Source organism: Columba livia, chromosome 3, assembly GCF_036013475.1.
Source record: "Columba livia isolate bColLiv1 breed racing homer chromosome 3, bColLiv1.pat.W.v2, whole genome shotgun sequence".
Lineage (NCBI taxonomy): Eukaryota > Metazoa > Chordata > Aves > Columbiformes > Columbidae > Columba > Columba livia.
In genome coordinates, this window is record NC_088604.1 from 48,857,387 (window position 1) to 48,880,594 (window position 23,208).

The following is a 23,208-nucleotide window of genomic DNA, read 5'->3' on the forward strand; positions in this document are numbered from 1 at the left end:
TTATCTATCTAAGCCTTTAAGTACAAGATTAACTATTAATGCACTAAATATAAGTCTGCTTCTCTTGATGGAAAATGCCTTTGATTCTGCTTGTTTCTGTATGACAAAAAGCTGATATTTCTTTTTCACTATTTCACCTTTACATTTTTCACATTTCTAATACTTTACTAACCTGAAATTTCAGAGGCAAACAGTGATTTGCAACATTATCTCAGGTTTTAGAGTTCTACAGTAAAGTCTGAAGAGTAAAATATATATTCAAGGATGAATTACAGGAAGAACCATTAAGAGGACTCAAGCAACTTACACAGTAGTTGTGAAATTTCCCAGGCTGTTCCGAACTTTGCACAAAGTTTCATCATTAAAAAAAAAAAAGTTTTAAATTAAAATCAAGACAGAAATGGTCATGTATCATCAGAGGAAAAAAAAAAAATTACAGTCTCTACTTCCTCACAATGTTGTGTCCAAGTACGACAGAACCAGCTCCACACCACAATGCTATCATGACAACAAGAAAGTCTCCTTTGGACTGTGCCACACATCATATACATGGTCACACAATTTAAAACAAGCAAAGGACAAGAATCAAAGAAACAAAAAAATCCCCCAATGCTGTCAAAACCAACTTTATAGTAACAAGAATAGACTCTAATAGTGATGTTAAAAGAGAATTTCTTATTTCCTCCAAAGGCAGAAATGATAGCAAAAGGGTCACTGGGTAGCTTCTGTGCAAAGTAACTGGCAGCAATGCAGCCACCTCTCAAACCCATGATTGACCTTGACCTTGTAATGATAAGCAGTTTAAAAGGATAGGAGTTTTAGCTGCTAAGTCTCTTCATACAGAATTACTGTGGGCACTACACTATACAGTGATTTGTTCAGTTCACAGACATCATGAGTTCCTAATGTCTCATATTGCATTGCACACCTGAATCCTGTATTTCAATGCAACACTATCAGATTACAAAAAGCTTTAGGCACAATCCTAACATACATTTCAACAGCCTTCAACATAGTGACAGCATTAAAACAAGGCAAATATTTGATCAAGCTAGTGCACTTCTGCTGCAATGCAAGTAATTCTTGCATTACGAAATTTTACTCTCTATCCAACACTGACAGTAATGCATATTTTCAGCGATAAAATAAACAATTAAAGATCAAATGCTACCTTCATATACAAACACCTAATTTTTACCAACTTTGAAGGAATTATAGGCATTACTGTGCTCAAAAGTGTGCAATTTCTGAATGCATTTTTCTCCTAAGACACACATAATAAAAACACAATTAATGCTGGTTTTAATTTTGCTAAAAAAATTCTCTGTACTTAGCAAAACAAATAAGGAATGAGGAAAACAAATTGTTCTCATGTACTAAAGAAGACTAAGCTACCATTAATCTGAAATAAAATACATTATTAGCAAGCAGACTTGTAATGGCAGCTGTAATTTTTCATAACTTTTCTCACAGTTTCACAGAATGTTTGGGATTGGAAGGGACCTCAGAAGATCATCTAGTCCAACCCCCCTGCCAGAGCAGGAACGCCTAGGTGAGGTCACAAAGGAACATGTCCAGATGGGTCTTAAATGTCTCCAGCAAAGGAGACTCCACAACCTCCCTGGGCAGCCTGTTCCAGTGCTCTGTCGCCCTCACTGAGAAGTTTTTTCTCAAATTTAAGTGGAACCTCTTGTGTTCCAGCTTGATCCCATTACCCCTTGTCCTATCATTGTTTGCCACCGAGAAGAGCCTGGCTCCATCCTCACGGCACTCACCCTTTATATATTTGTAAACATTAATAAGGTCCCCCCTTAGTCTCCTCCAAACTAAAGAGATCCAGCTCCCTCAGCCTTTCTTCATAAGGGAGGTGCTCCACTCCCTTAATCATCTTTGTTGCCCTATGCTGGACCCTCTCCAGCAGTTCCCTGTCCTTCTGGAACTGAGGGGCCCAGAACTGGACACAATATTCCAGATGTGGTCTCACCAGGGCAGAGTAGAGGGGAAGGAGAACCTCTCTCGATCTACTAACCACCCCCCTTCTAATACACCCCAGGATGCCATTGGCCTTCCTGGCCACAAGGGCACAGTGCTGGCTCATGGTCATCCTGCTGTCCACCAGGACCTCCAGGTCCCTTTCCCCTACACTGCTTTCTAATAGGTCATTCCCCAGCCTATACTGGAACTTGGGGTTGTTCCTGCCCAGATGCAGGACTCTACACTTGTCCTTGTTAAATTTCATCAGGTTATTCCCCGCCCAACTCTCCAGCCTGTCCAGGTCCCGCTGGATGGCAGCACAGCCTTCTGGCGTGTCAGCCACTCCTCCCAGCTTTGTGTCATCAGCAAACTTGCTGATAGTACACTCAATTCCCTCGTCTAAATCGTTAATGAATATATTGAATAATATTGGCCCCAGTACTGACCCCTGAGGCACTCCACTAGATACTGGCCTCCAACTAGACTCCGCACCATTGACTACCACTCTCTGGCTTCTCTCCTTAAGCCAGTTTGCAACCCACCTCACTACTCGATTGTCCAAACCACACCTCCTCAACTTAGCAACTAGGATGCTATGGGAGACTGTGTCAAAGGCTTTACTGAAGTCAAGGTAGACCACATCCACCGCTCTGCCATCATCCATCCACCTTGTTACATTCTCATAAAAGGCTATGAGGTTGGTCAAGCACGACTTACCCTTGGTAAAGCCATGCTGACTGCCCCTAATAACCCTCTTATCCCTGATATGTCTTGAGATGGCACCAAGGATAAGCTGTTCCATTACTTTCCCAGGGACAGAGGTGAGGCTGACCAGTCTATAATTACCCAGGTCCTCCTTCTTGCCCTTTTTGAAGACTGGAGTGACATTTGCTTTCCTCCAATCCTCGGGCACCTCCCCCGTTTCCCAAGACTTGGCAAAGATGATGGAGAGCGGTCTAGCAATGACTTCAGCCAGCTCCCTCAGCACCCACGGGTGCATCCCATCTGGACCCATGGATTTATGGATGTCCAGACTATTTAATTGCTCCCTAACCCAGTCCTCATCGACTAAAGCAAACTCCTCCATTGACCTGGCTTCATCCGGGGTCTCAGGGGTACAGGGCTCCCCAGGACAGCCTCCGGCAGAGTAGACAGAGACAAAGAAGGCATTCAGTAATTCTGCCTTCTCTGTATCTTCTGCCACCAGGGCACCCACCCCATTCATCAGTGGGCCTACATTGCCTCTGGTATTAGTTTTATCTGCTATGTATTTGAAAAAGCTCTTTTTGCTGTCCTTAACCCCTTTCACCAGGTTTAATTCTAAGGAGGCCTTGGCTATCCTAGCTGCCTTCCTACATCCTCTAACAGCAGCCTTATATTCCTCCCAAGTGGCCAGCCCCTGCTTCCATGACCTGTAAACTCTCCTTTTTTGCTTGAGCATACCCAACAGATCCCTATTCAACCACGCAGGCCTCCTGGCTCCCTTCCTTGACTTCCTTCGTGTGGGGATGCTCTGATCCTGAGCGTGGAAGAAGCAATCTCTGAATGCAATCCAGCTATCTTGGGCCCCTTTACCTTCAAGCAGTCTTGCCCATGGGATTTCCCCCAGCAATTGCTTGAAAAGGCCAAAGTTAGCCCTGCTGAAGTCCAGGGTTGCAATTCTACTTGCTATTCTGTTCCTGCCACCCAAGATGTTGAACTCCACCATCTCGTGGTCACTGCAACCCAGGCAGCCCTCAACCTTTACTGCTTCGACCAGACCCTCCTTGTTAGTGAGGATGAGATCCAGCAGTGCACCTCTCCTAGTCGGCTCCTCCACCATCTGCATGAGGAAGTTCTCATCAATGCACTGGAGGAACCTCCTGGACTGTGGCTGGCTGGCTGAATGGTCCTTCCAGCAAACATCAGGGAAGTTAAAATCACCCACAACAACCAGGGCCTGTGACTGTGAGGCCACTCTCAGCTGCCCATAGAAGGCCTCATCAACTTCTTCAGCCTGATCCGGTGGCCTGTAACAGACGCCCACAACAGTGTCACCCCTGCCAGCCTGTCCCTTGATCCTGACCTATCCTTCAAGTCATTTCAAAACATCTCTTTTTAAAACAAATCTTCATTAAAGGGTTCACATGTATTTCCCTCTCAACACATGATAGCAGTTAAAACAAAATTACACCAGAAAAAGGCATTAACATTGTCTAGCAAGAACACCTCTTTCCACTACAGAAAAAAAAAAATAATGTATGATTTAGAAAGCATTTTAAGGAAAGCTCATGTTTGAGTAACTTTCATGCTTGCATACTTCAAAGAAAACACATCGATAATCTTTATGTTACTTAATTCAGAGAAAAATAAAATATCTGTTGAATAATAATGTCAGTAAAAATACTTTCATTTATGTAGACTTACTGCAATCTCTCTACAGGCCGACATGGATATCCCTGTACCTTCAATTTGCTTCAGTGCATACTCCTTTTCATCTTTTCTGTACACAAAGAAAAGAAATAGAGAGAAATGTTTTTAGCTCTGACTTAAATGACACCAATCAATACAAGTATAATATAACAATTTATTTTAATTTAGTCTGGATCAAGAAGCTGAAAAGTCAATCTGGTTTTATGGATAAAATACACTTAGATATTAAAAGCAAATTTCCTTTTAACACAGACTTCAAAAATTCCGAACAAAAACTTCCATATAAAGAAACTTTGTTAACTGATATCCATTTCTCTCTGAAACCACACAGATAATTGCAAATATGTCTACAGACAATTTCAGAGGACACTTTTCCTGAAATCCCGGGATACTGTCTACTATCATGAAAAAGCCACACAGTTACATCCCATGCCTGGAAAACTCTCCTAGAAATGACAAGGTTCTTACTTGATTTTACAAGCCACTGTCAGTCCACTTTTACTTCTGAAATACTACTATATTAAATTAATTATACTCATTATATAAGCACTGGCTGCTGACAAAGCCCGACACAGCACATGAAACTGTGTGCTCTGAAGCACAAAGCCGGAGAACGTGAACGTGTTCAGCCCAGACACGGTACTGTCCTCTTAAATAGTCACAGTTTGAAGAGACTTAGGGAAGACCAACAGAACAAGAAAATGATGTAGTACCTCAAAGCCCTTGCGATACAACATAATCAGCTTACTGCCAACAGTAAGGATTTGGCTGTCACAGACAGAAGCTGATAAGCACCGATATACACCTCCTACGCCATTTCTAGTAGACTTCAGTTTCCCCTTCGTCTGTTCCCAAGCCATTTTATTTCGCTGTGCTGAAAAATTAACTTGAATTAGTTTCAGCCTCTCTGGTTTTTAACTAGAGGTCTGTGTCCTGCCCAACTCCAACTTCCGTGCCGTTCCCATCTATAAAATTCATAGCATGAGAAGTGGCTGAGCAGAAGAATGTGATCGACCAGAAGCTCTAACTGCCTACATGTATTAGTAACTACAGTGTTTTTCCTCAGCAATTCTCTGTAGCAGTTAAACCCATAATGCATATCTATAGTTAATATTGTGCTTGGCTCACATTTTGCGCTATGGTTTTTAAGCAAAACTATGACAAGAAAAATTCCAGATGTATTCTGACTGCACATGGAAACTCAACATGCTGCAAGTTCTGCAAAAAGTGAATCCCCCTCTGAAGCAGAGATCCCTCAGCAGCTGTTCCAACCGGGAAACCCGAGTTCTGGTGCTGCACCTTACCTCGGAAATAGTTGCTGTTCCTCTCTCAATTTGCTTTATTTCAAGCAGGTTGTTTCAGTGTGTTTGAGATTTGGTGAAATATTGATCTCTAAGGAAGCAAGCCCAAGCCTGTTTGGCTACAGCCTTGAAGGGCCTCTTTCTCCAGGTAGGTTTGGAGGAACAGAAGATACTTCTGCAGCTGAAACTAAAGGAATGGGTTACTTTGAGGGGACCTAAATGATTTTGGAACTGCCGAAGAAAGAAATACATTATTGCTCTGTGCAGCTTTTCTGTGGAGAAACGGGAAGGATGGCAATTTACAACATGCCTTGCAACTACCCCCAAAATATTCACCCATTCAGATATTTAGATGCAAATCTTAACAACCAACATACAAGACAAATTAATATAACATGATTGGACTCTCCTAAACCAAACTCTTATTCCTCTATGCTAATTAAAAGGACATCACCTCATATCACAGTATTTTAAACACAACTTCCGATTATGGAATGAAGCAGGGGGAGCAGCAGGGAGGGAAAGAAACACTTAAAACTTTTCAAGGGCCAAAGAAAGCCTAAGAAGTTACCATTACTAAAATTAGGCCAAATACTGCAGTAACAGCTTGTAAAACCTGTTCACCAAGTACATTTTCAGAAGTAACTTCAGAAGTGGATATGTCTTCTTCCTAAACAGAAGGATTCACCAGGATCTACTGATGTGATAATTCAGGCTCCTTCTTTGCTCCCCACTAAGCAGCCCTTTATTTTCACAAATTAGTAATTTACAAGAACTTGGCTCAAGAGGCAGACACAGAACCATGAAATATGTAACTTTACAGGTAATAAGCTCATACCTTATCTCACAAATTGCTTTTGACTTCATTAATTAGTTCAAATTTTAAAGAGTAAATAATAAATGTCCATCCCCTCTCATACACGGTTCTGCTACCTATGCAAAATATTTATGTAGATGAGATGTATTAATTCCATAACTCAAATTGCTTAATGAGACTGTGAAGACAAAGTTATATTGTCCACAGAACCAAACCCAACTCTGAGCATTTAAAACTCGTCATGGCTTTTAAACTATAGTCACATTTGAACTATGCATTACAGAAAAATCCCACGTACACATGTCAGCTTGAATCTCAAAACAACGCAGTCACTACAGCACTGCGGCAGACACCCTTCTTTTGGCGCACATCCTTCCCTGGGCACACACCCCACTGACAGAGCTGCCCTTGAACTGGCTGCACAAACACTGGTGCTGCATTCAGCCACTCAGACCTTCCCAGGCTGAAGGTCCCCAGAGAGACCAGGCTGGCGCTGGGCACACAGCATCGCTTCACAGCGCCAAACAGCCAGCCACCCTACGCAGGAATTTAAGATACAAACGAGAAATTATGAAAGATTAAAAATAAATAACAAACAACCAACCCAGCAACTTAAGATATAGTATATGGGAAAAGAAGGAAATCTTACAGAGCTGCAAACAACATACTTCTAGGACGTTGGGTTTTATGAACATTGAGCAAACACAGGAAAAATGAAATACCCAAAATAAATAGGTATTGAGGATACAGAACTCCAAAGACACCACATTCTAGATCCCACATTTTTTTTTTTTTACCAACAGCTTCAGAATCATAAACATAGCATCCTTTAAATAAGTATAATTGACTTGGTTTGGCAGAAATGCAAATCCATACGAATACTTTTCCAAAGTTAACTGTTCTTATTAAGCAAATATAATAGCACTTTCCAAAAGATCTCCAGCAACTGGTATTTTAACTAGTAATATTTCCCATTTAACAATAATCCCAAGATAATTTGAGAGAGAAAGAAATATATTTAAAACTTCAATACCAAGTCAGCCAACGCAATCTGATGAAATACACTATTCTGCTTACTCAATAAAATGGTATTACATGGCCAAAGGAAAAAAAAAAAAAATGGGTACTTTATTAGCTTTTTCCCAGTTTGTAAGAATTCAATAAATAATGTCAAATGGTGTGTGTGATAGGCAAGTATACTGTTCAACCCCCTAAAGACCGATGATCTTATAAAACACTTGTGGCAAAGGGAAGTATTTCTACTTCATGCTGAATATACAGAAAAACTCTAGCGAACTCTGAACTCATTTCAAGAACTTGTGCAGATTTATACAGCAGAAAAGTTTTCATAAATCCTTTCCTGACAGATACCATATCAGTACATTTTTCACTAGAGAGTATAGCAAGTGTGATTCAATTTAAAAACTAAACCTGAACAACAATGAACGACACAGCTCTGGTATGAGGCACAAGGCACTCGTTCTAGGGATGGCCAAGCAGACATGAGGTCTTTGTAATAATTTTCATCTGGTCCATTGAAATACTGGCCTGGGAGCAGGACAACTAACCTGAGAGTCCTGCTGTGTGGGGGTTTGTCTGAGGGCAGGGAGCAAGTGATGTAGACCAAGGTTTAGTCAAGCAGGTTCTATTCAACAGCCAGTCCAGGCTAATGGTGGCAATGTGCTTACTGAATACAAGCAAAAAAAAGAGCAAAGCAGAACTGAAAGGGAACTCTACTCCTTAAAAGGCTGCCACTTAATTTTTATTAAAACTTTTCAAAAATCATGGCAGAAGAATTTGCCTGATAAAACAACTACCACATCGCACCACCACGAGGCTTCTATCTCCATGCTTCAAGTTCCCTTATCCAAAACTAGGGGTAAAGATTAAAATCAACATTGTTCCTAGTTCCAGAAGCATTACAACTCATACTGCTCTGAGAGGAATTCACCTTCTACAGAAAGGAAACTGCTGATATGAGATACTCCCATCCTGAAAACTTCCTGACCCTTTATCTCAGATTGCCATGGGCAGCATCCAAATGCAAGGGTCCTTATGCCTACCAGCAATAATTGAGAGCATCCCTCTGTTATAAAAATCCATAGCAGCGTAAGGCTGTAACTTAGTCTTTGAGATTAAGCTTTTCTCCCTCACCAATAAATATCCCGTTCTGCAATCCTTTATCTTAATGTTGGCATTTTAATTTGTACAGTGCAAAGAAAAATCCTGTGCTCTTGCCCCAGAAAATTTTAATCAGCTGGCTTACGTCCAACTGTGGTATTCAATGCAAAAAAAATGAAAATATGATTACTACTTTTTCTGGGCAACACTTTCAGCTTCCATTTTTCAAATGCTTTGAAAAGAACAAAGTACGAATTACTGAATTCAGAGAAAGGTACAGTTCAGAAGACTTAGAATAATTAAAACATTTCAAAGGAGTTAAACTGTTTCAACTACGGCAATTATACTTCAGAGTGCTCCCATCATACAAGAAACTACTTTACAAACAAGCCAATGGAAAACCAGAAACAACTTGCCCAAAACCGTAAAAAAATAGGAGGATTTTAAAATAGTGTATGGTTCAAACTATTGTTTTAGCCCTATTATTCAATTTTTAAAACTTTTTAATTATGGTCCCTCTTGAATTCACAGATAATTTAACTTACATCTCAACTTCAGAATTAATTATCCACATCAAGGCTTGAAAAACTGCAATCCCACTGAAGATACAACTGTAACTACCACATCAGTTAATATAAACATTATATACTAAAAAATTATTTCTTAAATTAAGTGCACAATATCACAAAATAAATAATAATTGAAGAGCACATTTTCTTAAACAAATTAAGTGCACCACAAAAACATTCGAAGACTGAGATAGAAAAACCTAATAGAAAACAACAATTCGCCCTTGTAAGCAACACTAATGGCCTTTAAACTTTGACTTTGTAGGACAAAGCCTGAGAACACTACAGGATTTCAGTGCCCTTGAAAAACAGTACTGCCCAGAACACGACATTCATACATATATCTTGTTACACTCTAATGACTTTGTTTAATTGCTGCCATACAGCATAAAGTTAATCACTCCGTGGGAGATCAACAACAAGAGTTACTAACTTCCATCTCCAGTCCCCGGTCCCCCCTCCCGCCCCGAGATAAGGCAAAGCCATGACACGGAAGTTAACCTGGAAGTTAACAAAAAAACCCTCTGTAGTATCTGGAACACGGCAGCAAAGCCACTAAATCCATCACATTCAGCACTGACTACCTTATGCAAGCTGCTCATCAGCTCTATACGTAGCACATGGCCATAGCCCTTTACAAAGGTAACAGTACCAGCAAAAGCATCTATGATTTAATGGAAAAAGGGACCTAATCCTTCCCAAAACGCGATGAGTTCTTATGCTTTACTGTTTTTATGCACATAGATATACCCACTAACGCAAAAGAATTACAAGATCAAAAAAATCCACACATGGTGTCACCAGGGTATATGTTCTTCAACAGACTAGGAAAGTAATTTTCTTTGATCATTATCCTCAAACCATACCAAGCCTTATCCAGTCAGCAGCTCAGCCAGCTCCTTTTCATCTACACAGCAACCAGCCACAAATGACAGAGACTGGGAATCTACAGGTTGATCTTAATTTACTTCTAGAGAATGATATACATGCTGAATTCCAATGTATATATATTAGCTCATTCTGAGTGCTAGGTAAGAAACTCAAGATGTGAAACAGTCAGGATAGTGAGCAGAAATTGAAAAGAAATTTGACCACATTTAAAAGGTTTGTCTCTCTTCAGTTTGAAGGGCAGCTGTCTACTGCTCTGCTAAAAAAACCTCATGGCAGCTACAGGTTGCTAGTACAGCCCAGTCCCAGACAAGTTAAACAAGACACGGATACCCCAGTTGTATTGGCTGGTTTGGCCATGAAAATAATGAATAAAACCAGCAGACTTTTACCTCATTGCACTACGGTGAAAAGCTTAACATTTTAGTAATGTCTGTGGAGTGCGTTGCTGGCCTGCCTGCTGACACATTCCTCAGAGCTTCGCTGGGAACCTTCCCAATGTTGCAAACAGAAGAGCAGACGTGTGCAGAGCACAGGGAAGGACTTCTCACACAGAAAGAGCAGACAAGTATGTCACCTCATCTGCTCAAACCTGGGCCTGGGCTCTCCTCTTGGTGGCAGGGTGGGAGGCCAACCTCTCCAGCAGGCAATGACTACACAATCTTTAAAAGCTGAGCTGGCATCTTGTCTGGAACAACACCTAAAAGTAAACTCAGGGAGTGGGAGCAAGGCAACAAACCTACACCAAACAGGACAGTCTTTACTATGCACTATAAAAAGAGCTAGAGGGAAAAGAGAATCTCCAAGGCTGATTCAGGTACAGGTAGGGAAAACACTTTTCAGAATGGAAACTATGCTACACTTCATACTGTGTTTCTGAATCTTTTGTCTCACAAAGTCCTTGTAGCCTCAATTTTCAAAAAGGGGCCTGAATCATAGTATAAAATCACAGAATCATTTTGGTTGAAAGAGACTCTCAAGATCATCGAGTCCAACCGTTAACCCAGCACTGGCACTAAATCATGTCCCTGAGAACCTCATCTGCACATCACTTAAACGCCTCCAGGGACGGTGGAGTCACCCTGGGCAGCCTGTTCCAATGCCCGACAACCCTTTGCCTGAAGAAATTGTTCTCAAGATTCAACCTAAACCTCCCCTGGCGCAACTCGAGGCCATTTCCTCTTGTCCTGTTGCTCGCTACTCCTGTTTTCCCTCCTTCCCACTGCTGCCCAATATGAGCTCGCACACAACCCCAGCTCTCCAGTTAACAAACTCAGCTGAAGTGCATTCAACCGCAGCCAGGAGGTAAGAATAAGAAAACACAACAGGCACTTGGAGGATGGAGATGTGATAGGAAAATGCCCAAAGAGAAAATATTGTATATTCCCTTACCAGTTTGTTGGAATTTCCCACACAGAGAAATATACATCTTACCACATCTGTTCCATTGTCATGGAAAGACCAAAGACTTTGAATGCTTTGATTGCCACTGAAGTCATCAGGATAAATTTTGATGTGTTTCTATGAAAACTGTTAGGGAAAACATCTTCTCCAGCCTGTTGTTAAGGTCAGGGGCTCATCCTCAGCCTCACCTGAGCCCCACTGCTGGTACCAAGAGACACAGAGGGCTCATTCCCTGTTGAAGTCCCCAATAACAGTTTTGCTGCTAAAGCTTCCCATCAGAAGTACCTCTAACATTTATTTTCTGATTCTACTTAATCCATTTTTCAGCAAACTGGCGTAGAAAAAGGAAAAGTCTGATTCTAGGAAAATAGTGGTTCTATGGGAACATAATGTTAATAATGTTAATATCACTCTAATGGTATAGTCCATTAAAATAATTTTCTCTATGTAAATAAACCCCATGGTAGCATCATGACACTTGTGACAGTGTTATGCATATGATAGAATGATGTAGATTTTGCAGAGAGTTTTATATTTTAAAAAAGTCTTCACAGTGTATACACTCGTTCAAAGCAATTGATAGAGGCCTGGAAAGAAAGCAAAACTAGAAAGTTCCCCAAGGAGACACTGACATGAATCCTGCTACAGCTAAAAGGAACAACAGGGGATTAGAGAGGAAAGTGCCTTTGAGTTGAGCAAGCATGGATGTAATACATGTAGTAAGGACTAGAAAAGGATGCTCTTAGAGAGTTTACAGATTTTTTTTCTTTTAATTTCACAGCTACTGGCTTTCTGGCTTCATATCTTCTGGTGTTAGGGTCACAAACAATTAAAAAAAAAAAAAAAAAAAAGGCAGATAAGACAGTCAAGGAGAAAGACACTTGAGGAATTCAGCTTTCTCTGTACTCAGAACAAGCTCCCTCCACCTGCAACAGCCACGGCCCCAGACAAACAAACGCTGCCTCCCACCTCCTGCACATCCTGACCCTGCACTTCCCATGTACCTTCTCATCTCCAGTAATTTTTGTTCTGTCATAGAATCACAGAATGGTTTGGCTTGGAAGGGACCTTCAAAGCTCATCTACTCCAACCCCCCGCCATGAGTTTAGAAACAAAGAGACAATTTTCCAAGTTCTGGATTATTAGAGTGTATTAGATCTATGGAAAGGACAAAAAAGGGGAAAACCAAACCAAATAAAAATCTGTTTCATGGTGGTGTGAACCAACAGGAGGAAACAAGGTTCTCATTCAAGTCACATCTACACAGCTGTGGAAAACCTTCCAGAAAATTCTGTAAGTTAGAGGTGTGATCTCTACTCTCCAACCTTTTCTCCTCAGGTGCCAATATCCCTACAGCCCAACTGGATGTCCCCAGCTCCAGACCAGCGGTGACACCACAGCACAGGTGACATCACCCAGGCTCCCAAGGCCTCTCTGTGTGTTGCCATAATGACCCCACACACTCCCCAAGGCCATCTGGCCCCTGAAAGCCCACCTCTCTGGCCAGATTTCCTGGTGCTCTCCAGTCTCTGTCACTGCAACAAGTAGCAGACAAAGCCAACATCATCCTCATCAATCCTCATCTGTTGTCAACCTCACCCATCCTCCTCTTTGTCTGTCCTCATCATTCCTCCTCCCATTTGACCACCAAAGCCGAGACAGGTGACAGACCAGGACTCGTCCTGGGGGAGGTTTCAGAGCTTCCCTGCCACCGTTTAGCACCAATTATGGGCTCCATTGCGTGTGATAGGAGATTCATCACCAGGCTGGAAGCACTTTGGACACCAGGAGAAATTCTGTCAGACTGCTCTTCATGAGGAGCCAGAACCTCCATGGTGTCAGTCCTCCTCCTGTCTCCCCCACTTGCAGAAAAAGCAGTTTGTGGGTGCACAGGGCAAATGACCCATGCAGGTCAGAGGAAAATGTGATGAGCCAATTAGCCCCTAGAGACTCCTCCTGATGCAAAAAAAAAAAAAACAGGACAGAAAAACTGTAGGTTTTGAAAAAGTGACATCTTTCCTTTCTGGCCCTCTTCACCCCAAGAAATCAGGGTGAGGAAATCCACCTACCCCCAAAAATCACACTTGGGATGGGAAACTGTGGGGACAGGAGAACATCAGGATGTGAAGCCATCGCAGTGCTCAGAAATCATTGCTGGGAAAACACTGTCAGGATGGGAAACCATCATTTAGGGCAGTCCAGGCAATCACCAGCAGGACATGAAATCACTGAGATGGGAAGTTGTGGTGTGAAAATTCAACCCCTCACCCCTCTGTGCTCCCCCCAACAGAGAGGATCCCTCCCTGACCTCCCCAAGTACATGGCAGAGGGCAGCTGTCACAAGGAGACAGTGGTGGTGGTGGGGGGAGCGCTGAGGGATGGTGTCCTCACATCCCCCACTGATGTCCCCGACATCCCCCACTTGACCATCTCCCTCAACAAGCTCCCCCACCTCTTGGAGCGCAGGGCAGAGGGCATCTGCAAGGAGGAGCTAGTGACAGCAGAGATGCTCCTGGATGGGGACAATACCTTCCCTGATGGCCCCGACAGCCTGGCTAGCAGCACCCTTGTCACTGAAGTCCCTGACTTCTGGGAGAATGGGCCAGAGGATGACTGCCCTGAGGACTGCCTGGCAGCAGCCATATTGGGGGACACTGATGTCTTCTGGGGAGTGGCAGCCTCCCCCTCGCCAGCTTCTCAGGGGATGCAGGGGCTGAGGCGACAGACCTGCATCCCTGGCTGCAGATGAGTCCCCTGGAGACCCCTGAGCAGAGGTCTCCAGAGAGTTGCAAGGAACCTTCAGAGGACAGTCCCCTGGCCAGTCCCTGCAGCAATCCCCTAAAGGACCCTCTGGAGAGGCCTCTGCTCAGCCTCTTGTGGGTTCCCATGCTGAGTCCCCTGGCCAGCCACCTATCTGTCCCCGAGCCTCACCTGCCCTCCATGGCCTAACTGATGGAGGAGCTGCAGCACAGGCAGCCCCGGGTGCTGCTCACCTGCCTGCCCCTGCCACCAGGCACCATATCCTGCTGGGTGCTGCCAGGACCAGGAGCACAGGGGCCATCAACACCAAGTGCCTCATGCCAGCCAGAGCCCCCAAGGGCCATGACACCTCTCTGCTTTACAACATCCCACCAAAATGGAAAAGATGATGATGGGGCATCAATGGCTAAACCAACATGGGAGACCTCTCTGCCCACCACAACAGCGCCAGCCCCAGGCCTGCCGAGTGCCAATTCTGCCACCTTCACCTGGCAACCCTGCCATCCCCAACCCTGAAGAGGAGGCCACAGCCCTGCCCAACACTTCACAGTTACCCAGCGGAACCAACAGCAACACCCTAGCCTGGTACCAAGAGCCCTGGGTCCGTCACCTCTACCCCATCCTGCTGCTGACAGACCCACAACAGGCATCACCACCACCTGCTGGAACCAGTATCCCCAGGAGCACTGTCCCAACTGAGCGCTGAGGATGCACCCACCGGGGGACACACTTACTGAACACCGGGGGATCCAAACCACAGCAGCTGAGCTGGCTTTGCCTGCACCCATGGGGCCAAACCCACCACAGGGTCTGTGGCAGCAGCTGCCCGGGCCCCACTGCTGCTGCACCTCCCATCCCACAGACTCCCCACCATCCCTCGGGCCCTGGGGCTTCATGGCTGTGCCAACCACGCTGAGGAGCAGAAGGACTCGGTGCCTATCACACCCCAGCAGAGGCCCCAGCGGCAGCACCTTGAAGAAGTTGGCCGAGGAGGAGCAGAAGCAGGTAGCCCTGTTTATGTCACTGGGTAGCTGCAGGTTTCTGTGCAGAAGGAGATGGACATGGAAACAGCGACCAGTACAGTCACCCGTAACCCACTGCTCCAGCACCATCCTCATGGCACCCACACCCAGAGGAGATGTGGAGGCAAAGACCTGCACCCAGCCCCCCTCTCCAGCCCCAGCCCCCTCCCAGATGCTGCTTTCTTGCTTCATTCATTAAACCGGTTGGATGTTGGCTTTGCAGTGCCTCTGCCTTCAGTCATTTGTGCGGTGGGAGGGGGTGAAGGCAGCCCCTGCCCATCCCAAGGGCGGCTGAGCTGGGCTGGCAATGGATATGGAGAGAGGATGGGAACAGAGGGCATTGCTCCAGGGGATGGTCCACGGTGACTGGCGTCAGTACTGGAATAACAGAGGCCTCCATCACTGCCAGCACCAGCAACAGCATCCCTGCCCCAGCACCGGCGTCACAGGCCCCAAGCTGCTGTCACAGAACATTCGCACCCATCCCACGCTGATCGAGAGAAGAGGCCAGAGTGCAAAGTAGAGAATTACAAGCCAAACACTTTTTCACATGCAGGCTGTGCCCCAGCCCAACTGAGACATCCCAAATGGGGCTTTAAGGGGGTGCTGATGACCTTCAGTTGTTCAGGCACAAGACTTCGCTAACCACCACCACTCATACTACCCAGTGCTGCCATAAATGTCCCTCGGCAAGTCAGCGTGGCAGACAAAAGCACTTCCATGGGAAGATAAATTTTCACTGAAAGCATCTAAAAAACAAAGGAAAAATATTTTGGTGTTGTACCCAATTTTTGCTTGTCTCCCATAATGGTGGTTCACCAACTCAGCATATTCCAGAAACAATTTTGTGGTGTTTGCCCGCACTGTCGAGGCGGCTGCTGTAGCACACACAATGTGTTCCAGTGACATGAGGCAGTGACAGAGAGCAGTGCCACCGTGGCTGCTAGCAGAACAATGTGATTTCAGGGCTTTTTTCATTTATTCAGCTCCTTTAACACACTTTGCAACCAGCCCTGGAATTTTGCAGAGTCCCACAAAAGATGCTAAATACCTATAAAAAGAATCTCCAATCTTCACCTACCATAGGTGATGTGTTCTTTATGTACGAGACGACAGCTGGTTAAAAAGACAAAACAGTGACTCTGAGCACTGATAAGATTTTCTGTTATACAAAAAAAATAAATAAATTCCTTTACCCAGTTATAATTTCATTAGACTGGGACTGGGGAGGAAGAGTCTCTTAATAGCAACACAAGGAGATTGGAACTACCCCAACACCATTACACATAACTTAACCATATTCCCTTTTTTTCCCAGTAGTTTCTAATTCAGAACATTAACAGAAAATCTTTGTAACATAGATAACTGCTAATAACAGTTGCAGACTATTTCACAGTCACAACGACAGACAGATTTTTAAGATGTCTCTAATAAGACAGACCATGGGAAATCTTACCTCAATCTTATTAAAATTTGGCCTTTACACCCTAATAACGGAAGTTTGTATTTGTAAGGAAAGAGAGCACAACTTCAGTCACTGTCACCCCCATTCCAAATCTACTGAATATCCAGAGATCTCAACCAGCTACTGAGTTGTTGCCATTGCTAAAATTAGACTGACTCCAAAATATCTTGAGTGACTGAGAACTGTGAATTTCATACAAGTAGGTTTATAACAGATTGGCATAAGCAGACTTGACAGCTTGTTTATAAAGGTAAAAGCTGAAGTGTTCGCGTTAAACCTTGAAAGCTGTAAAATTCTTCTGCTGCTTCAGGTAATTTCTTCCAGCATTTGCTACATTAAAGCAGGGGATGTATCTCTACCTGATGTTATTTCTTTTTAGACAGGCTTGATTACAGATAAAGAACAGATTTAGGAAATACCCCCCTTCCAGAGAGGATACTGCATGTCAGAATTTGTGGCCCTAAAATAAGGAAAAGCAGCAGCAGCAAGGAGAAAACTACCTCTGAAATACAGAGGAAATAAGCTTTTATTTATCTGTGAATTATTTACCAAGGCTACAGACACAAGGTCCTTCAGACTTTCCCAAAAGATAATCTATCTGCCTTTTGTTCCATCAAATCACTCATAAGAAGAATGTTTGTGGCTTACTTTTCATGTCAAGAACATTTGCTACCTGGCTTTCAGTGATTTAATGAATAGGTCCTGAAGCTGTAGTGTAAAAACATACTGTAACTATACAGTCCAGCTTTATGTGCATCACGTCTTTCTCCGTAGTGCTAAATCTGGGTAAATAGTCCAACTTTGATCGATGGAAAATTACTATTAAAACACCAAATATCAGGAAGCCTATTTCTTCTAGTGCATTATTGCTAATGGAGCATCTACATTTTTCCCCTCACTTCAACATCAGACAATTAGGATTTCACAAAGTTACAGATGTCTTTACTCCAACCACTAAGCGAGTCTTGCTACTTCCCAACAAGGAACAAGGTCTTTAGTCAGCGATCATCATATCTGTTCCCAGGGAAACCAAGTCACATTCTGCCTCCTTTGAACTTTAAAACTGCATGTCCCAAAAGAAGATAGGCTTCTCTCACGCTCTTTCTGTAGCTTAAGAGCATCATTTGGATAAAGTTTTACACTGATCTTTTTTCCCACTACTGAACTCATGCTAAAGGTAGAATAAATAGTATTCAACTTGTAACGGTCTTTTGGTTGTTCTGAATTGAAGGTCAAATTCAATTTGTTAATTTGTCTACCTCTGTTTCTCATTTGGAGCATGACAGAATTGGACAAAGGAACAACTGGTTATCCTGTACAATGACTGGTTTTAATCAAAAGGTATGAACATAAAGCTAACTTTGAAGACTACAACGCCCTCGAGAACAGGGCAACAAGTCATACAGGAACTCTGTTTCAGGAACAGACACATTCACAGACACAGGCTGAAATCCACTGGCAGCTGCACTGACAATAATGAACCAAAGCAATGAATGTGGCATTTTCAAGCGAGCAAAGTGATAAATCTTAGCAGGAATCCGTGGTAACCCATGGAAGTATTGACACAGGTGAGAATTTTCTCTAAACATCTTTGAATTTGCAGAATTCACAAGCCATAACAAGCACCTCTGTCAAAAGATTCTACTTAGGAGTCAAACAGTTAATCTCCTGCTGCTAGAATTTCATGATTGAGCGGCCTTTGCATCATCAGATCTCTTCAGGCACTCAGACCCCAGGACGTACCAAAGTGGTGGGCGAGTCAAGGACAATCACAGTCAGAGCATTCCCATCCTCACCTGTGTGAATGCTTAAAGTGCTCTAGTAAAGGCAGGGAAAGAAAGGGGGGACAGAAGAGGCAGAAAACGTTCTGGACACATAAAAAGCATTGATTCTTCCTGCAATTAATGCATGAGGAAACCAGATACATTGCTTCAAAACAGTGAAACATACCTCTGGATGTAGTTTGCATTTCAGCAGATCTAGCTTCTGCTTCCAAGTCAATTCCCTATAACATTTATTTTCACTTGATTGAAAAAGAAATCAATAGCATCTTCTACTTAAGCCAGCAGGGAATGAATTAAAAAAAAACAAAAACAAAAAAAAAAAACAAAACAAAAAAAAAAAAAAAAAAAAAAAAAACACCACACATGAGGCCCAGTTTGTGGGAACACATGTTTAAGTTTGTGGGAACACATGTTTAAAGCCATACTTTCTGAGACTGTTCCCAGTTTGTATCTGTGCTCTTATTCAGACCAGAACCCTTCAGCAAGCGATCCGACACTCCCAGCAGGCACAGGAAACTGGAGCTGTTGCTCTGCCTGTTGGAAAGCCTGACCTCAGTGTGCTTTAATCTACAAGATGAATGACCCTTGAATATTTCAAAATCACAATCTTTGGAGAAAACAGATGACAACTGAGGGAAAAACAAGCAGTTATGCAGTAGCCTCATCTGAAAACACTTATTTAAAAACTGCTAATCCCAGGAAAGACTGAAGCAAACATGAATAATGCCCTTTAGAGATCCACTATTCCAGTAGTCTTGGCTCCTCTAATCTTTTTCACAACCTGAAAAGTTAGTTTTGCTTTTAAATAAAATTAAAAATAAATAAATAAAACTGACACAAAATTTGCAAAGGTCAGTTAACAATATCTCTATGACATTCCTCCCCTTCCAGACAGCCTTACTAGATACACTAATATTTCATACAGTCTCAAAATAAAATCCACTGATAACTGAAACACTTGTCATCCCATGCAAAAGTCTAAGAAAATATTAATAAGAAACTCAGATACAGAAGTACAGAAGTATCAGTTGACTTAAAGACTCTCACAGGATTTTGTTAACAACTGATTTTGTTTTACAAGGTTTCTGTACTTCTTTTCTTCTTGAATCTGTTGAGATAGCTGAAGTTCACAAGACCTATAATAATTTTTAATATCACAACTAGCATTTTTATCTGTCAATCATCTAACTTATAGTCAAGTGACCCATGTAAACCAAGTCCCCAGACCTGGGAGATCTTTTATAAACCTAAATTATTTAGATATAGGCACTCATAAATCAAGCCAAAACAGGAAAGTTTTTGTATTTGCTATACAAGTAGAAACTGTTGTTCATTTCCTAAAGTCACACGCCAAGTTAGCCAATTTATTCCAAAAGTAGTTGTTCTGGACCAGTTTCAGTATTGCTTCAGGCAAAGACACTGTTATTGAAACAAATAAATCTTTTTAAAGTTCTAATACTTTGCTTCGGTAAAAAAGAATTAAAAATTGCAGCCTGTGTCAGTTCTCAAATGCCAGCAAATAAGCTCAAAAAACAACATATCTTCAGAAGCAGAATGTAAGAGCTGCCAGTCACTTCCACTAACAATCTCTTCCTCAGTCACACATGTGGACCATACAATCTCTTGAACCATACATTAAGCAGCAGCGAGCACATGCAAATAGAATCTTAATTCACAACGTAGAACTCGGCAGCTAAAAATAGAGGAGAAAGACTCGGGTCAGAATGCATCTATGCAAATCATGAGATTGATTAAGGACACAGAGGAAGCAAACACACCATTTCAGTGGGTATTTTCAAAAGATATGGGAAAACTTAATGTTACTAAGAAACCTCTAGAGAAATTGGGTTAGAACATTCCACAGAATTTCTGGTTACTAGTGCAAATACATTTGTAGTGTTCTGAATTACAGCAATTTTATTTTTTTTAAGTCATGCATGATGTGAAAACACTCATCTTCAAAGCAAATCTGTGAAAGAAACTAAAACACTCCTCCCTACAATACAACAGATTAGATTGGATGAGCCAGAAATACACCAACATATTAGATTTCTATGTCAAGTAGTTCACAAGAAATATTTCACTTCTGACCTAGCCTCTATTTTACATTGCTTTGCACTCTCTTATCAAGTGGGGGGCTGAAAAGAATCTCTCCCACCCCCTCAAGCTCTTCCTTCCTTTTCCTGCAGCACTATTGGAAAACTCTTAACCCACTCACTCTGTCACAGGAAACTTCTTATCCTCTTCATCTCTTCAAAATAAACCACCACTAAATCTTGAGAGGTTTTCCTTCACAGCTTATTATGGGCTAATTTATGCACGAGTCGTCTTCTGCAAGCTTGGCAAAAATCTTTTACCTGTTTCTCTCTCAAACACAACTTCTTCTGTGTCTCATCACCCACACTCTCGGCCTTTCTTCCTCAAGCTCCTACCACCACCACACCTCTGTGATTCCCACAGTATGCCTGCTATTTGCTTTCTGAAGGGCTGTGGGCTCTACGTTTCTGCACTTGGTTTCAGGGAGAGTTACGGAAGGAAGGACAAAATCACCACGGGAGAGACCATAGGCCTGTGGGAAGAACTAGAAGTTATTCATCACCACTTGCACTGTTCCCTTGGGCAGGAAGCAAAGCCCCAGTGTAGCTGCACCAGCAGCTCTCAGGAAGGCAGAGTTACGAAATACTAACGACCTCTTCCCTGATTGTTTAGGGGTTTGTGTTTTTTTATTAGAATGCATTGCAAGCAACTAGTTAGACAGGTCTGGTTTAGTTCTACTGCTCCTCCTCACACATATTAAGAGGACTCAGCGCTAACAAGTATTTTCAAGATCTGCAGGTAATTCTAGTATTTAGGTTTACTTAGCTATTGAGAGATTATAGCGAGGCACGAACACTTTCAGCCTTTCTGCCTTCCTCAAGATAAGTCTCATCACACAAAAGAAAATAATGAAAGTGAGGAGCAAAACCTAACTTTTCAGATACCATCATTGGTAGAGATTTTGCTGTAGAGAAAGGTAATTGTTCAGGATCAAATAAACTGCTTTCTGACTTGAGTCGATATTGCTGTGATTTGGCCTCTCACAGGATTACATTAATAAACAGTAACTACAGCTGAAAACTCAAATCACACTCAAGACAATGTCAAATAGAGGAAATAATGAGATGTAAATATGTCAATTGTTAGAGATGCTCAAATATCTACAAGCACATATTTGCATTGGTATATAACAGTCCAGTTTCACATTCAGGAGAGTATAATTCTTGCCACAGTGAGTTGCCTGTCTCATAACAGTGAGTGTAACTGCAGCACACATGCACCCATTCCCCTGTGATTTTACCGCCAACATTATTCATTTGCAGCATTTAGTCAACGTGAGTGCAAGTTTCGTTTCCTGACACACTCGTACTACATGACCTCAGTAATTTAAGTTCTGCAGAATAACAGTATGGGGAGAACAGCACATAAGTTATTGCTACATAAATACCAATTTAAGAGAATAAGCAGATTACCTTTGCCTCTCCTATACTTAAAGGTCTTCTGCCACCAGAGTGATCTTGGTCTTAACTGTGACCAGCTGCAACCGCTGAACAACGTAACAATATTAGCAGAAACTCCAACCATGGCAAGTCAAGTCAGAAGAAAGCCTGTCTTTCCGATACAGCCATGCCTCACAGCACACTATTTTTTCTGTCTTAATCAATATTTTTCTGCTTCAATCAAATAAGATTCTCAAAATAAAAACGCTAAAACAAACAAACATGGCAAGGACCACAGCCAGCATTCCTAAATTAGATTATACGCTTGCCTTGGCTTTGTTCTTCTCCTTCCTTTCTCTTCCATCAGACACATGGTGTGAATTTTGGGGTTGTCCTATGCAGGGACAGGAGTTGGACTCAATGATCCTTGAGAGTCCCTTCCAACTCAGGACATTCTATGATTTTATAATTCCCATGCCTTAACTTTCACTTGACTCATGTGGACTTGGATGCTGTAAGCACTTCAGATCTGCATTAAGAACCTTACTTAATGGTTCTGCAAAACTGTATCAGTCCAAGGAGGAAAACAGACTCTCCTCTTTACTTGCAAGCTTACAGTACTCCAAAATGGGAAGGCGAGGAGGGGGAGAGAAGATTTCATTTGTCTCCCCCTTCCTATGCTTGTATTTTACAGTGATATTTTTGGACTTGCACTACTGTTGCCCAAATTCTAAATGGGAATTCCATATTTGGCAGCCCAGGTGAAGCCTGTTTTATACCAATTCTCTTGTTTGAAAGTTACAGATACATTAACATCAACGCAATCTGACAAGATACAAATAGTGGCTTTCTAAAAAGAAAAAAAAAAATAAATCTCAAGTATATGACCATATTAGCATATAAACCTACACACTTCACTCGGCCAATATGTCATACAGTAAAAGGCAGTGCCAAACCTTTTATTCTTGCAGGCGATGGGCCTGGCAGCTGCCATGGGTACAACTCCTGGCCCTTCTGCTGCCACCATCTCAGAAGCTGATCACTCTGTATTTCTGTCATTCCCTCCATAATAACATCAAAAAGCACATAGCTACTATTTTTAATGGTGTTTTGAAACATGCAGATTAAAAATATTACCTACCTACTTACTTGGAAATAAAAATAAATGTTTGTAATTTCATTTTAATAACCTCTGTTGCCCAAACCCAGGTAGTG

General features: G+C 42.4%; 1 protein-coding gene across 2 annotated transcripts in view; it reads right to left on the bottom strand.

Moving 5' to 3' along the window:
• The window catches only part of CDK19 (cyclin dependent kinase 19), a 138,848-nt gene that overhangs the window by 111,251 nt on the left and 4,389 nt on the right, over nt 1–23,208 (bottom strand). Inside the window, exon 2 of one of the 2 annotated variants that reach the window (XM_065056657.1) lies at nt 4,381–4,456. The exons of the other annotated variant lie outside the window; for it this stretch is intronic. Coding sequence (XP_064912729.1) covers nt 4,381–4,456 — 76 coding nt within the window. The remainder of the gene's footprint in view (nt 1–4,380; nt 4,457–23,208) is intronic. 2 annotated transcript variants of the gene reach the window in all.